Genomic DNA, 16,621 nt, shown 5'->3' on the forward strand with positions numbered 1-16,621 from the left:
TAGAGTAGACGACAGAGTACAACAACTTGCAATGGGCCTGGTCTACAAGATACACTACACGACCAAGGTACCCATGTACATGTCAAAATACTTCCCAAAGGTCAGTGAATACCACGATCACAACACCAGAGGGAGCTCCACAAATCATGTTAAACCCAGATTCGGCTCAAATAAGGGACTAAACACGTTTCGCAATTATGCCACATCAATGTGGAACGCCCTACCCAAAGCTGTAAAGGAATGTGGATCACTACCCACTTTCAAAACCTCTCTCAAGGGACACCTACGGGAGACTGCAATTCAACACTGGCCCCTGTAAATATCCTAACCCAACCCCCTCCAATGTACAGTCATTTACCTAGTATGGTTTTGTCAATAGTTCAATGTACAATTGTGTTTGTTTGTACAGTGTCTCCTCCCCCCCCCCTCAATGTACAGTGTTACTTGTTTATACAGTGTGCCCCCCGCCCCCCCCCCCCCCCCCCCAACCACCTCCAATGTAAATTACCCAGTATGGTTGTCAATATCCCAATGTACCCAACCCCCCCCACCCAACCTCCTCCAATGTACAGTTTCTACGTCAAATGTATATACTCCCTTTTCCTGACTCCTTCTGTATCACAAAAAGTACTGTATTTGCAAATCTGGTATGTCATAAATGTATAGATGTAGCAGTACTGACTATCTGTATGTCATATATGTCTATATGAATTGAAAATGGGGGACCCTGATGGAAACAAGACAAACGTCTTTCTCAGGTCTGCATCCCCTTAACAATTGTATGTATTGAGCCGTACTGTATTGTACCCATTCTGCAATCTGTTAAATAAAGTTTTCATTCATTCATTCATTCGGTCTTGCTGAGTTTGTTATTTGAACCGTTGCCCATGTGTAATGATAGTTTGTTATCAGCGAGCCATATGCAGATTTTGCCTAGTTCTGAGCTGAGGGTTTTTTCAACCTGTAACTTGTTCTTCGTTACAGTTGCGTTAAAGTTGTTTATTTTTTTTTTAAAGAGACGGGCAGGGAAATAGGAGACTTGTGCGATTTTTAGACAGGCGAAATGTATGTTGCCTCAGAGTACATTTGACAACACAACGGGGTCCTTCGTTTAGCGCCAGTTTCAGTCGTTTCAATCAGAGCTCAGCAGAAACCGCCGATTCGAGGAAGCCACTGTAGGTATTTCTTAAGTGTATTGAAATGATTTAAGAGTTCATGCGGAAATGTGATGTTATTTGATTAAAATACACCGAGTAAACAACCACTTCCAATCTGCATGTGGTCGTAAATGAGCCGACAAAACCAACCTGCTTCTAACCTGCTGCTAGTTAACGTTAGCTCAGCTGTATCAACAGTTTCCCGTTTCCCCATAATCTCCGTGTCATGGCTTGACTTGTTTTACATTACTTGCATTACTCTTTCTAACCGCTACGAGTCTTTTAATGTGGAGGAATATGATCAATATAGTACATGTATTCATTCTATCGTCTTCTCTTCAAGCTATCTGTAGCCCACAGGGTCATCTGGAATCAGCAGGATCTTCCAAGTTTTGAAAATGGACAGTAAGTAACATGCAAGATTAAGGACGCGAGAGCCCAGTGGTTTATTTCATGTTTGTCATTCACATTATGTGACTTACAGTATACACGTCTGTAAATTGGCCACCGTTACACTCTCGACGAGAAACTCATTGGTTTATTCTCATTTACAAAACCCTCCTTGGTCTGACCTCCTAATTTGATACACTTGTTCAAATTTGTCATCTACTCCCTGGGCTATATCATCAGAGCTGCTCACCATATCTCGCTAGATGTTCCCCGTGTTAACACTTCCTTTGGTCAATCCTCCTTCCAGTTTGCTGCTCCTAGCAGTTGGAACCATAGATATCTATGGTTGGAACGAGATGCAAAATACTTTGAAAAGGGACACATTTATCCCCCTTCACTACTTTTAAAGACTCTTATCACAGAGTTGTTTACACCTGCAACTGTCACCCAGCCTTTTAACTGTAATCGGTCTGTGCTGCTTCATGTGTTACATACCGTGTCATTTTATTTGGTTGTTTGTTTAATGTGTGTTTTAATTATGTCCCTTTACCTCTGGGATGTATCATCTCTGTCTCTTTTCTATCTTATTACATTTTCTTGTCCCCTTTGATTGATTGAAAATGTTATCAACAGATTGCAGAATGGGTACAATACAATACGGCTCAATACACACAATTGTTAAGAGGATGCAGACCAGAGAAAGACTTTCGTCTTGTTTACATCAGGGTCCCCCATTTTCAATTCATAACATTTATGACATACACAACATACAGATATACAGTACTGTTACATCCAGACATTTATGACATACAAGATATACAGTACTGTTTATTTACAGACAGAGTTTCTCTCCCTGTTACCCCGCCAGGCTGTCATTGTAAATAAGAATGTGTTCTTAATTGACCTGCCTGGTTAAATAAACGTTCAATGAAATAAATAAATAGAAGTCACGAGTATAAATGATGTTCACTGAGAGTCCCATCATTCAATGTCTGTCTGTGTCCAGGCGACGAATACAACCTGGACATGCTGGCCATGCTGTTGGGAGAGAACGGCGACGATGACGAATTGGAGCATCAGGACTGTCCTGCCACCAGGGAGCCAGTGGACGACTTGGATGCCCTGTTTGACGAAGATGATGATGAAGAGTACAGAGAGGAGGAGGAAGAGCGGCCTGGTGGAGCGTCTGGCCTCTTTGGAGACGTGGCGGACCTGGAGGCCGAGGAGAGCGACGTTAAGGGACAGACGGCCGGCGGAGATTCTGGTGACGACCTCAACAAGTCCAAGGAAGACCTGCAAGGTTTGTGCAGCGAGCTGCGCCCTAGTAAATGTAAAATGTGCAGAGTTGTAGTATTAATATGTACAGTGATACAGGTATAAAGACACTATGGTAGTAAGTCATACTGGCCAGCAGTGTAACTAGTAAGAGTAGGTAAGGGATATGTACAGATATAGATATAGTATCTACAGATATGTAAAGGATTATTTGCGTGTATGTACTGACAGATGTGGATATATCTATAGAGTAAAAATAAATCTATGAGTTGTATGGGTTATATGCAGGTGTATAAGTAGGTGAAGGATTATATGACGGCTTGTCTTGGTGTGTCTGTCTGTGTCTGTTGTCCTTCCTCAGAGGAGCTGAGGCGTATGCAGGATAAGATGCAACGGCTACAGCAGCTGTTGGACGTGTCCCAAAGGGCCCCTGCTGTCCCCTCCACCCCAGGCAGACCCTCAGGGACCCAGGCGAGCCCTAAACCCAGGACCCCCTCACAGGGTCCCTCCAGACAGACCTCCTCCAAGCCACCGCCTCCCACGCAGAGGAGCAAGCCCCAAACAGGTACTCCTGTCTGGCTCACCTTGTGACACGAGTAGGCCCGGCTGAACACACATCGCTCTGGTAGTGAGACAAAAACACATGCGTTGCCTGATCCCTGTTACCCAGAGATGTAATTGTGTTCCTGAGTCCAATATTTGCAAAGCCTTTCGAAGTGGGAGTAGTACTGATCTAGGGTCAGCTTCAGCCTGTTAGTTTGAATTCAGATTCAGATTCCTTTATTGTCACTTATTTCAGTACTTTACAGCAAGAAGAGTGAAAATCTATTTATTGTGGTCCCTCGACTATAGCAGCTTCCAATCATAAATATACAATCATTTTAGCATAGAATAAAATAAGATGACTAAAAATTAGGGATGCACGATAATTATCGGGCCGATATCAGCAATTATGACGTCATCCAGATAAACCCGATAACATTATTGATAGCTCCGATAATATAATATATTTTTTGGTAAAAAAAAATGCGGTGTGGGTGAATTGGGATGAAGGGCGTTTTTTTTCTTTCTGTAGGCTCCTCCCGTTTTGCCAGTACTGTGGTACGACTGATAGCGTGTGGTTTAGGAAGAGGGCGTTTTACACAAATCCAGCGCTCCCTTTCTTGGCTGTGACGTAGCCACGTAAGTTTCAGAAGCAGCACGGATGTAAACAAAGATGGCGTCAGTAGTGTGGGAATAGTTTCAGAGGAAAAAAGTTTGCTTGCTATTTGTAACAAATGCAATGCAGAAGTTCCACGAGGAGGGAAAAGGGCAACAACTTATAATACATCCAACCTAACAAGTCACCTGCAACATCACCACCGCTACGATGGTGTGTTAAAAGCCTACGACGACGCGCGAGCAGCTAAAGCTGCTGCAAATCTAGCCCCTTTCATGACTGTGATGCAACCCTCGGTTGAATACGCAGTCACTTATTGCTCCGTAGTAGCCAGATTAATTTGCACCACCAAGCACTGCTTAAAAGCTAGCGGCTTGAGCCCTTGGGTCATTTCTGTCAAACTTCTTTAATTTAGCAAACGCCTCGTCAATAGGTACAGGCGCTGCGGGTTCCTTTGTAGCTGGCTTTGGATTCACAGCAGCTTTAGCTGCTTGCGCGTCGTCGTAGGCTTTTAACACACCATCGTAGCGGTGGTGATGTTGCAGGTGACTTGTTAGGTTGGATGTATTATAAGTTATTGACGGATTGTGAATTCAAATTCTGATTCAAATTATATTTATTTGGAAAAATAAATATGGTCACTTTATCAGTGAAAACTGTTGTCTCGGCTTTGTTTTGTTCATAGTAGTAACGCTCATGTCATGATAAATCTGGTTAGGTCAAAACTACAGGAATATACATTAAAAAAAAATGTATAATACAATAAATATCGGTTATCGGTATCGGCCTTGAGGAGCAGAAAGTTATCGGTATTGGGGTCAAAAAATCAATATCGTGCACCCCTACTAAAAATAAAGATTACTATATATACAGTTCTAAAAAGTGTGCATTGCAGATCAGGATGTCAGCGTCAATGTGCTCTGTTGACAAGTCTGATGGCTTGGGGGAAAAAACTGTTCTTCAGCCGGTTGGTTCTGGCTCTGTGGCTCCGGTAGCGCTTTCCAGACCGCATCAGCTGGAACAGTCCATGGTTGGGGGGGTGGTTAAGGTCCTTGATACAGTCCATGGTTGGGGGGTGGTTAAGGTCCTTGATACAGTCCATGGTTGGGGGGTGGTTAAGGTCCTTGATAATAATGACGGTCAGGATAAGTATTCCTGGTCACTCACCTTAGATCAGCACTGCTACTCTGTGGTGACTATGGGCCCTGGTGTCTATTTGTGTCTGTTCTCCTGTGTACTTGTCCACAGTATTTGTATTTCGAGTGCTCAGTAGGGCTTAAAAGAACACGGCAACATTTGGGGAAATTAGCTTACCGTCTTCTCCAGAGAGAGACAAGAAGATTGATACCAGTTTCCTCCCTGTGTGTTCAGTAGAAAACTATCTGGCTGCACGTTAGCCTAGCTTAGCACAATGAATCGAAGCGGACATGGCTGGTTAGCCTAGGCATTGTCCAACTAACACCTCTCCCGAAGGCTAACCGGCCATGTCCGCTTCCATTCATTGTGCTAAGCTAAGCTAACATGCAGCCAGATAGCTTTCTACTGAACACACGGGGAGGAAACTGGTATCTATCTTCTCGTCTCTCTCTGGAGAAGACGATAAGCCAATTTCCCAAAATGTTGGCGTGTTCCTTTTTAAGGACAACAATTAAAGTACACGCAGCACAGTATGTACTTAATGTGTCACTAGGGCTTAGGGGGTTTGTAGGAGCTTATCCTCCGACTGACCTTTTCATCCTCCTGTGTTGCGCCTGACTGCAGTAAAGCCCTCATCCAGCCCGGAGAGCGTAGACGGCCCCAAGCTGCAGGAATCATCCGACTTCACCGCCCAGCTGGTCAACGCCGACTCCTTCAAACGTAAACCCAGGGTCGCTCATCCGGCCACAGCCAGCACTTCAGCAGGTACTGGAACACACCACAGCTAGGCTGGAACACACCACAGCTAGGTACTGGAACACACCACAGCTAGGCTGGAACACACCACAGCTAGGTACTGGAACACACCACAGCTAGGTACTGGAACACACCACAGCTAGGTACTGGAACACACCACAGCTAGGTACTGGAACACACCACAGCTAGGTACTGGAACACACCACAGCTAGACTGGAACACAGCACAGCTAGGTACTGGAACACACCACAGCTAGGTACTGGAACACACCACAGCTAGGCTGGAACACACCACAGCTAGGTACTGGAACACACCACAGCTAGGCTGGAACACACCACAGCTAGGCTGGAACACACCACAGCTAGGTACTGGAACACACCACAGCTAGGTACTGGAACACACCACAGCTAGACTGGAACACACCGCAGCTAGGTACTGGTCTGGAACACACCACAGCTAGACTGGAACACAGCACAGCTAGGTACTGGAAAACCACAGCTAGGTACTGGAACACACCACAGCTAGGCTGGAACACACCACAGCTAGGCTGGAACACACCACAGATAGGTACTGGAACACACCACAGCTAGGCTGGAACACACCACAGCTAGGTACTGGAACACACCACAGCTAGGTACTGGAACACACCACAGCTAGGCTGGAGCACACCACATCTAGGTACTGGAACACACCACAGCTAGGTACTAAAACACAGCACAGCTAGGCTGGAACACACCACAGCTAGGCTGGAACACACCACAGCTAGGCTGGAACACACCACAGCTAGGCTGGAACACACCACAGCTAGGTACTGGAACACACCACAGCTAGGCTGGAACACACCACAGCTAGGTACTGGAACACACCACAGCTAGGCTGGAACACACCACAGCTAGGCTGGAACACACCGCAGCTAGGTACTGGAACACACCACAGCTAGGTACTGGAACACACCACAGCTAGGCTGGAACACACCACAGCTAGGTACTGGAACACACCACAGCTAGGCTGGAGCACACCACATCTAGGTACTGGAACACACCACAGCTAGGTACTAAAACACAGCACAGCTAGGCTGGAACACACCACAGCTAGGCTGGAACACACCACAGCTAGGCTGGAACACACCACAGCTAGGCTGGAACACACCACAGCTAGGTACTGGAACACACCACAGCTAGGCTGGAACACACCACAGCTAGGTACTGGAACACACCACAGCTAGGCTGGAACACACCACAGCTAGGCTGGAACACACCACAGCTAGGTACTGGAACACACCACAGCTAGGCTGGAACACACCACAGCTAGGCTGGAACACACCACAGCCAGCACTTCAGCAGGTACTGGACCATAAACGGTATCATAATAATCATAACTACCTTATACTATAGTCTACCCATATAACTCTGTATGGCATGTACAACAGTGATGTGTATACTAGGGTTGGGTACCGTTCACATTTGAACCGGTACCTGTGAATCGATACCGGTACCCAACGGTACCTTTTTTCGGTACTTTACTCCCTAAGAATGTAATCTACCTACCTCAGTTGTAAAAAGAATTGTCAAAACTTCTAATTATTTATTATCATTATTATTTATTTAGAACAATTTGGTTATATATATATATATATATATACACCTTTAAATAAAAAATAATGTTTTACAAAATAACAAGTATAAAACTATTAAACAAACCACTCTAGCAGCAATGAACTATTCTGCGGAACTAAAACGTACACATCTATATATTTAAATAAAGGAATTGTATTTTACAAAATAACAAGTATAAAACGATTAAACAAACCACGCAAGACAATATAAATGACTACAATCAGAATCCGTAACCGGTACCACACTTGCGACCGTTTTCGGCTTGCCATTGCCCCGACTGCTTTGTTGTTGTTGTTGAGTCAAATCCTAGGTAAGCGTGTATTGGGCGCGTGAACGTTGACGTGAATGTGCGGCACACTTCATAAGTTTCATTTTGCGGTAAACGACATCACGTCATAAATCATTCTCTCTAGACTGTCTGACGTAATTATATATATATATATATTTTTCAAACGTATTACCGGAATCGGTACCCATCCATCCCTAGTGTATACTAGGGTTGCCACGGTGATGGGGAAGTTCCCATAACGTTACCGGCGACACCAGATGTTTTACAAAATGACGCTCAATATCTGTAGAGCGCTTACTTTGATCTTTAACGTCATGCGGCTACACTGATCCACTCTGTTTGTCCGTTCTCCAATCCGATTAGTATCCATTTGTTGGACAGACTGAGTTGACTTTAGGTTCTAATTGAAAAACAAACCAACGGACAGTAATGCCTTCCGTCACTTTTCTATCTGTTTATTGACGGACGGTTGAATGTAGTGCATTGATTTATCCTCTGGGGTAAAATGAGGAAATGTATTCTTGTGTTGATATATTAGATTAGATTACTTTGATCTTCATCTATATACCTACTTATACACCTGCATATAACCCATATAACTCTGTATGATAGCATGTACAATAATGCTGTATACCGTATATATATATATTTATTCTTACCGTATATATATATATATACACGTCTGTATGTACATACCTGCATATAGTCCTTTTTACATATTTGTAGATACTATATCTATATCTGTACATATCCCTTACCTACTCTTACTAGTTACACTGCTGGCCAGTATGACTTACTAGCTACCATAGTGGCTTCATACCTGTATCACTGTACATAATTAATACTACAACTCTGTACATACATCTCATTAGCACTATTACTCAGTACTCACTCATTTATATATTTTATACCCAGTTTAACCACCTGTACATTGCTGTTGCACTTTACTGTTACATTTGCACTCTGGTTGTATCTTATTTTCATTGTACTGAACTTAAACAGGCACTTCTAAAGATAATTCTATCAACATAATTCCTGGTTATTATTAGGCACTAACGGTCATTAGTAATGCAGAGGGAATGACACTTTGTTATTATTTTGTTGATGTGACCAGGTTCCTCCTCAGAAGACAGAGGCCCATTGGTGGAGATAAAGATGGGCAGCACTTTCCTGCCAGTGGAAAGCGTCAACAAACCACTTCGCCCGCCCCCGGCTTCCCAAGCGAAAGCCCTCCCTCTTCCCCCCGCTCCGAAAGACGTGGCTGTGGAGAAGTACTCCGGACTGCGGCTCAGGTCAGAACACCCACAGCTCCCCTAGTGGAGTGGAGTGTAATGTAATTATTACAAATGGTAACTAGGGCTGGGTATTGCCTAGGGATGTTTGATATTGGGTTTTTTACCGATATCCGATATACCGATATTGTCCAACTCTTAATTTCCGATACCGATATCAACCGAGCTTACATATGGCTCTGCTTTTGTCCAGCTCTTCTCTGTCGTCATGTTTTTTAAATCCAAAATCCGAGACATCTGCCTTTGCACTTGGCGGTGACTTGAGTAAAAAAAAAAATATATATATATATATATCGATCTCTGGATTATGAATCGATAATCGCTCAATTCAAATGAAGATTTTTTTTACCCAGCCCTAATGGTAACTGACTGTTTTGACTGAAGATACGCATTAACACTTTAATCGCCGGAAACGCCGTTACTCGTCATTGCCCGCCATGCTCATTCTGCCGAAGACGCCGTAACACGTCTTTGATATCAATATTTCAAAAATCTGTGATCGAAATCATATTTCTCCTCCGGGGACCTGAGATATACTGCTGATCTCCACTCAACTCTCTAACGGTTCAAGAGCGCCATCTGGTGGCCGATCGGCAGATCGGCCAACAGGAAGTGACGCGCCAAACAGGAAGTGCTCATCCATATTTCGTCCGGGCACTCGCGATCGTTAGCCGGACTCCATCTCGACACACTGGATAATCAATCGCTCGCCCTAACTCAATAAACAACGTTATTTGGACGTATATAGTATTATACAACCTGGAAATGGTTCATCTAGATCAACATCCCATAATCGAAAACTGTCTACTCCAAGCTGATCGTCCAACGGCGCGAGGAAGATACGGTAAGATCCAGCGTTATTTTCTAACGTGTTCCATATAAACTGCTCTGATGATCATATGACCCACACTAGGTGAATGATATAACGTTGCCCACGGAATTATAAACGACCCCCCGCCCATCCGGTCATCATCAGATCATACGTAGTAACTTCTAGAAGTACCTCCAGTTGAAATTTTTTATCTGGCACCGATCGCTACCAAACTGTATTTGATCATCAATATAATGCATTTGGGGCTATAAATCAAGTTCTGGAGAAAGCTGCAGAAAACGATAAAAACATACTTATACTTTAGACCATATTTTAGTATGAATATGTGAATGAAAAAGTATAACGTTGCTACACCCTGAACAATGGATATAGGACATTGAATGGGCCATAATAATGTCAATTTAGCAATAGAATTTAAAAAGTTATAGCCCTGCAAAGAAGGGGAACTTCTCCATAGACAAATAGAGCTGGCTAGGGATGGTAAATTATGAATTTAACCATGGCGATCAAAGTGTTAAGCATCGGGTATATAGCTGTGCATTGTTATGTCCACGGAGCGAGACATAATCAAATCGTGTGTGTGACTCCACACAATATCTCATTATTGCTGCTGCAATGCTCTTTAAGATGTGTTCTGAAAATATATTTCCCTAAACAATTACTTGAGCACTACTCGAGTAATTAATACGAGTACTCGATCTGGGAAGACATTACTTGTGCCCTAAAATTTACTCTCTCTCTCTCTCTCTCTGTCTCCCTTTCTCTGTCCCTCTATCTCTGTCTCTGTGTGTGTGTGTGTGTGTGTGTGTTCTCTCTCTGTCTCTCTTTCTCTCTCTGTTTCTCTCTATCAGTAGTGTGTGTGACTCCATGCAATATCTCATTATTGCTGCTGCAATGCTCTTTAAGATTTGTTCTAAAAATGTATTTCCCTAAACAATTACTTGAGCACTACTCAAGTAATTAATGCGAGTACTCGATCTGGGAAGATGTTACTCATTCCCTAAACTCCACCAACATACCCCTCCTCATCTCACACACACACACACACACACACAATCCAGGCTCTTTCTCCCCTCAAGGCTAACATCATAACTAGGGATGGGTACCGAATCCGGTATTTTTAAGGATATCAACCGAATCACGTCGGTACTACCGAGTACCGATTCACGTGAGATCCACCGGTGCCACATTTCGGTACTGTTAAAAAAGGTTTTTAAGTCCAATGACGTCAACGTTGCGTTTACCGCGAAACGAAACCTATGAAGTGTGCCGCACGTTCACATCAACGTTCACACGCACAATACATGCTTACCTAGGATTTGACTTGATTCAACAACAAAGCAGGCAATGGCAAGCCGAAAATGGTCGCAAGTGTGGTTACACTTTACAAAGCTGGATGCAGACAACGCTTGCGGCTTGCTGCAATATTATATATTATATATATTAACAAATTGTTCTAAATAAATAATAATGATAATAAATAACTTTGGACACATTTTTTACAACTGAGGTAGGTAGATCACATTTTCTGAGACTAAAGTATAGAAAAAAAGGTACCGTGGGGTACCGGTATCGATGCACAGGTACCGGTATTGGTTCAAATGTGAACGGTACCCAACCCTAATCATAATTCAGTTTGTTCCATTCTGTATTCAGGAGACCACGGGTCTCTTCCACCGAGATGGACCGCAAGATGGCCGACCGCCGGTTGATCCGGCTCTCCCAGTTGCCTGAGCGCCTGGCCCGGGAGAAGCTGGAGGACAGCGACTGGGTCACCTTCGGGGTGCTGGTTAACAAGGCCACCCCACAGAGCAACAGCAGTGTAGGCTCCATCCTCCATCCTTGACTTGTACTCATAGTATATATGTTCAGATTCAAATTCTTTATTGCCTATATCTATTGTAACGTATAATATAACTGATAGGGAACACAGACCCTCATCTGCACCTTTGTTTACACGGTTTATTTTTATATTCAGTTAATTATGTTATTTACACTGTTTATTTTCACTCTCATATTTCTATATTCAGATCAAATTTGATTGGCTATATTTATGTCTTTTTACTAATCCCCTGCCCATACCTCTACCTCCCCTCCCTCATGCTGCTATGACGCCCGCATTTCAATAAAGGAATATATATATATTTTTTTATCTTTCTTCCCCTCCTTTTTCCCGATTTTTCTCCCATCCCACCCTTCCTGGTTGTTGCGTACTTTCCCCTACTGTTGGTCCGGGAGACCGGAGACTGTCACATGCTTTCCTCCGACGCATGTGCAGCCTGGGGCAGGCCAACCTGGCCGCGCAGGTTCTCACCGGGGAGAGTGTAGCGGGTGGGAGGCCACACTATCTCTCCTCAGTTCCAACCCTCGCTGAGCAGGCGCCCCGACCGAACTGTAGGGGTCGCTGTCCACAACGCCCAGGACCCACCCTTCAGCTTTCCCACCCCCTGATACAGCCAATTGTATCAGTGTGAGAGGCCAGCCAAGCTGATAGCAACGCCGGGAGCTGGATTCGAACAGGCGAATCCTAGTGTCTCCCGGTGTTGGTGACGAACGTAATCTCCGTGCGCCACCTGCCCCCCCAAAGGAATATCTTTAACTCTTTGTTCGTATCAACCCTGATTTAATTCCCATATTTGTTCCATTCATAAGATAAAATAAGATATTCCTTTATTGATCCCTTTGGGGAAATTTGAGCATCATAGCAGAATGGGGGAGGGGGGGAGGTACAGGTATGGGCAGGGTAATAGTAGAAAAGGATTATAGTATAAAATTAGATCTGAATAAAGTGAATATAGAAAATATGAGAAAATAAACATGACCGGTCGTCTTCCTCTTGTCAAGAAAAACGTCCATTCTGTCAGAACCGGTCTTACATTTAGCTGAACACTTTTATCCAAAGCGACCTAACAAGTTCTGTACGACAAGTCATCAGGAAGGGCACAACTCTTATCAGCTGAGTAACAACAATGTTCATCAAACAGTGTTGAGTGCTACAGTGTAGGTTAGTATATTAGGACAAAGTGCACGACAGTCTTCTGAGTGTCTCCTTCTCCTTCCAACAGGGCAAAACCTTCAGCATCTGGAAGCTGAACGACCTCCACAACCTGGACGTGTTCGTGTCCCTGCTGCTGTTCGGGGAGGTGCACAAGGAGCACTGGAAGACGGAGCCCGGGACCGTCATCGGCGTCCTCAACCCCAACCCTATGAAGCAGAAGGACGGCTACGACGGGGTGAGTTGTTCCCTTCTCTTCACACAGCCGCCGCGCCTCTCGGGGATGTGAACTATCGTGTAGAGTCGGAGTGCTGACTTGAGAGACCAGTTTAACTATAAACTCTGCCAAAAAAAGTTCGGAAAGGTTATTTCGGTCGATTATTCCTCCCCTTTAATAATACCAATTGGTATTGTATTTTATATCTTTGGAAAGGCTGATTAGTCACCTTTACAACTTGTAAGGATTGTGCATTTGTGGAATGAGCAACACGGCTAACCGTGTGGGTAGCGGCCCAAACAAATTTGCCAAAATCCCCTGCAATATTCTTCTGTTGGTATTCACTCTCGTTTTGAGTTGCTTGGTCGATTGGATGATTGCACTCTCCCACAGTAATAAGGAAAAAACAACACATATTGGCCATTTTTACACTTTATTAATTTGACACTGTCGGGGACCTCGGTAGCGTGTGGAAGATCCATACACAGCCACAACACCGTGGCACCTCCTCCTCATGCTGGTCACCAGCCTGGTCACACACTGCTGTGGGATGGCATCCCATTCCTCAACCAGGATTTGTCGCAAGTCAGCCAACATGGTTGCGTTTGGTCACTCTGCCACGTACAGCACGCCCAAGCTGATCCCACAAGTGTTCAATTGGGTTGAGGTCTGGACTCAACGGCAGGCCATTCCATCCTCTCCACTCCCAAATTCGGGAGGTACTCTGCGATGATCCTGGCTCTGTGGGGGCGAGTCGCTGGGGGGCCGGCTCCGCGTGCATCGGCCTGGGATATGGGCGGCTGCTATGGGCTTAACTCAGGGGGTGGGGTGTCGGGGGAGGGGGACCATCATTTCCGCGGTTTGGCCCGGGAGGGGAGGGTCTTGGATGTTGTGGGGTCGTCGGGCGTGGGGTGGGGTGCTTGGTGGCATGGGAGGTAGCGGGCTTGGCTCTGTGGGGGGGGGGGGGGAGTACCACCCCTCGCCCCTCTACTGGGCCTGGCCCAATAAAATTCAAGGTACCTGTGTCGCTGAGTGCTCGACCCCGCGTGGGATGGCCCTGGGATGTGGGGGAGCCCTGTTTCTGGGGGTGTATGGCGGGAAGGGGGGGTCCCTCTCATGGGGGTCTGGGAGGCTGAGAGCGGCCGAATTCAAGGGGCCCATGTTGATGAACTGTTGTGTTGTTGATGTCATTGTAGGTATTGTGTAAGTGTTGTTTGTCTATAAATGTTAATAAAAACTTAAGTTTAAAAAAAAGAGAGCAAGTCTGTCTGGGATATAGGTCCCGACTCCCAGGCTATTAGCCTAGCCATCCTATCAGCAGCCTCCGTCGTCTTAAATGCTATGTTCTTTTGGTAGAACTGTTCGGCTGCCGCAGGACTGTTGAGAGAGTAGCAGATTCCGTTCATGGTTATTGGTATAAGTTGTAGTCACGAGAGACATGGGACGCGGTTTTTAGCCATAAACGCTGCAGAGCTTAACCCGGAAACGGAAATGGGAAATGCTGAAATAATAACGTGAATTATTCTAAAAGTTATAATTATTTTGTCTTATCTTGTTTTAGTCAACATAAATTAAGAGAGAATTCGTCATGGTTTTTGTAAACAAAATGTTTGTGTCCTCAGTTGTGGTCAACGATATTTAATTAACTATTTAGTCACGTTAGCATCACATGGTCTTCAATAACGTGACGTCACGTCTCGTTGTCGTCATGAAAAAAACCTTTGTTGACGAACATCTTTCGTCCTAATTTTCTTTGACAAAATTAACACTGGCTGACACCAAATAATGTTGCTACTCTGCGTACCGGAACACCAGCTTCCAGTTGCCCTATTGCACAGGCCTTATCCTGAAGGGACAAATGTGGCATGTTTATGCTTGGAGCACACACAAACTCAACAAAGTTGTAGGACCCATGCACACAAGTGCTGTCAATTAGGTGCCAGTCACACACCTGTGATTGGCATACACCTGCCAACACTTGAAGCTCAAAACGAGAGTGAATACCAACTAGGGATGCCCCGATCACGTTTTTTGCCACCGATACCGATCACCGATCGTCTATGAGCCATATCGGCCGATACTAGGGCTGACCCCTATTAGTCGATTAGTCGCCTAATCAGTCGAAAGGAGCCGTAGTCGACTGCCAACCTCTTAGTCGAATACAAAAAAAATATTCAAATCTTTTTTTTTTTTTATTTATTCTTTCCAAAAGAAAAGAGGCCTCTAACGCTAATGGAACGCATACCAGAGGCTAACTGCCTACGAAAACAGGCACAGAGGCACTGAAAGAGGATTTCACCCATCTAATGAACACACTAGAACACTAGACAAATATCAAGATGTATCCATCAGTGGACCAATTGCATGCTTTTGCAGAGGACAAGAAGCCTTCAGTCGACTCCTTCAGACATTAAGCACCCCCACAGCCCAAATGGAATGACAAAAAAATATATATATATATATTTTTTATTTAAAAAAATGTTGTCGACTAATAGTCGACTAACGGCAAGTTTTGGCCAATCATAGTCGACTATCCAAATCCCTAGCCGATACACTGCCGATACCGATCATTTTTGGTTTTATTAAAAAAAAAAGTTAAATATATTGATTTGATTTGTGTTATCATTCTAAATTGTGACCTGTCCTGTCTAAATGTTTAAATGTTGAGCGATTTGCAGTGTCTAATTTCCCACGGGATAATAAAAGTATTTCTATTCTATTCTATTCACAAGCCGGCTGCAATGTGGACGAAGCCATACATAGCACGAGTCCCCTCCGATACTCGAGGTAGCAGCCATCGCATCTTTTCACCTGCGCAGCGCGATCTTTCAGCGTCAGGGGTCTGCGCTTTGGAGGGACGCCGCCCCCAATGCTTCTTGATTCTACTGCGCACCAACCGACCTGTAGGAGTCGCTGTCCACAACGTCCGATCCCCACCCCTCAGTTTTCCCTCCCCCTAATACTGCCAATTGTATTAGTACGGACGACCAGCCAAACTGAAAACAATGTGGAGAGCTGGGCTCGAACCCAGCGTCTCCAGCATTGGTGGTGAGTGCCTTGCCCACTGCACCACCTAGCTGCCTTATAATATATATTATATTGTACAGGAATTCATCTACAAAAAAAGAAACACTGGACTCTGCACCAGGTCAGACACCAGAGGTGACTGCATGGTCCAAAGTAGACTGACCACGTTTGGCCAAAACGTCCTGTCCATAAAAGGCAGTCAAACATGGAACAGTGACAGTCTCCCCATTTCCATAAGGGAAAGCCCCACCCTTGCTTCTTTTAGAGGGCAAATAAAAAAAATGGCTGAAGTCCAACCAGTCATGTGAACACATGTGACATGCTGTTATGTATTTGTAATTTTTTTTACTGTTTTTGTGTGTCCTGTTTTTATGTATTTGTACATTTCTTACTGTTTCTATGAGTCCTGTTTTTATGTTTGGGAACAACGGATGGAAATTAGCCTCGTGCTAAATCCGGCAATTTTTACACTCCACAGT

At 44.5% G+C, this 16,621-nt stretch overlaps 1 protein-coding gene across 1 annotated transcript in view; it reads left to right on the top strand.

Annotated features, from left to right (window-relative positions):
• Positions 1–1,134: 1,134 nt before the first annotated feature.
• Positions 1,135–16,621, top strand: part of mcm10 (minichromosome maintenance 10 replication initiation factor) — a 41,344-nt gene continuing 25,857 nt past the window's right edge. The window contains exons 1-8 of the mRNA XM_084330360.1: positions 1,135–1,175; positions 1,501–1,562; positions 2,554–2,847; positions 3,184–3,387; positions 5,743–5,883; positions 8,894–9,071; positions 11,560–11,725; positions 12,969–13,136. Coding sequence (XP_084186486.1) covers positions 1,556–1,562; positions 2,554–2,847; positions 3,184–3,387; positions 5,743–5,883; positions 8,894–9,071; positions 11,560–11,725; positions 12,969–13,136 — 1,158 coding nt within the window. The 5' untranslated portion in view covers positions 1,135–1,175; positions 1,501–1,555. The remainder of the gene's footprint in view (positions 1,176–1,500; positions 1,563–2,553; positions 2,848–3,183; positions 3,388–5,742; positions 5,884–8,893; positions 9,072–11,559; positions 11,726–12,968; positions 13,137–16,621) is intronic.

Source organism: Notolepis coatsorum (assembly GCF_963971535.1).
Source record: "Notolepis coatsorum genome assembly, chromosome: 15".
Taxonomy (NCBI): domain Eukaryota; kingdom Metazoa; phylum Chordata; class Actinopteri; order Aulopiformes; family Paralepididae; genus Notolepis; species Notolepis coatsorum.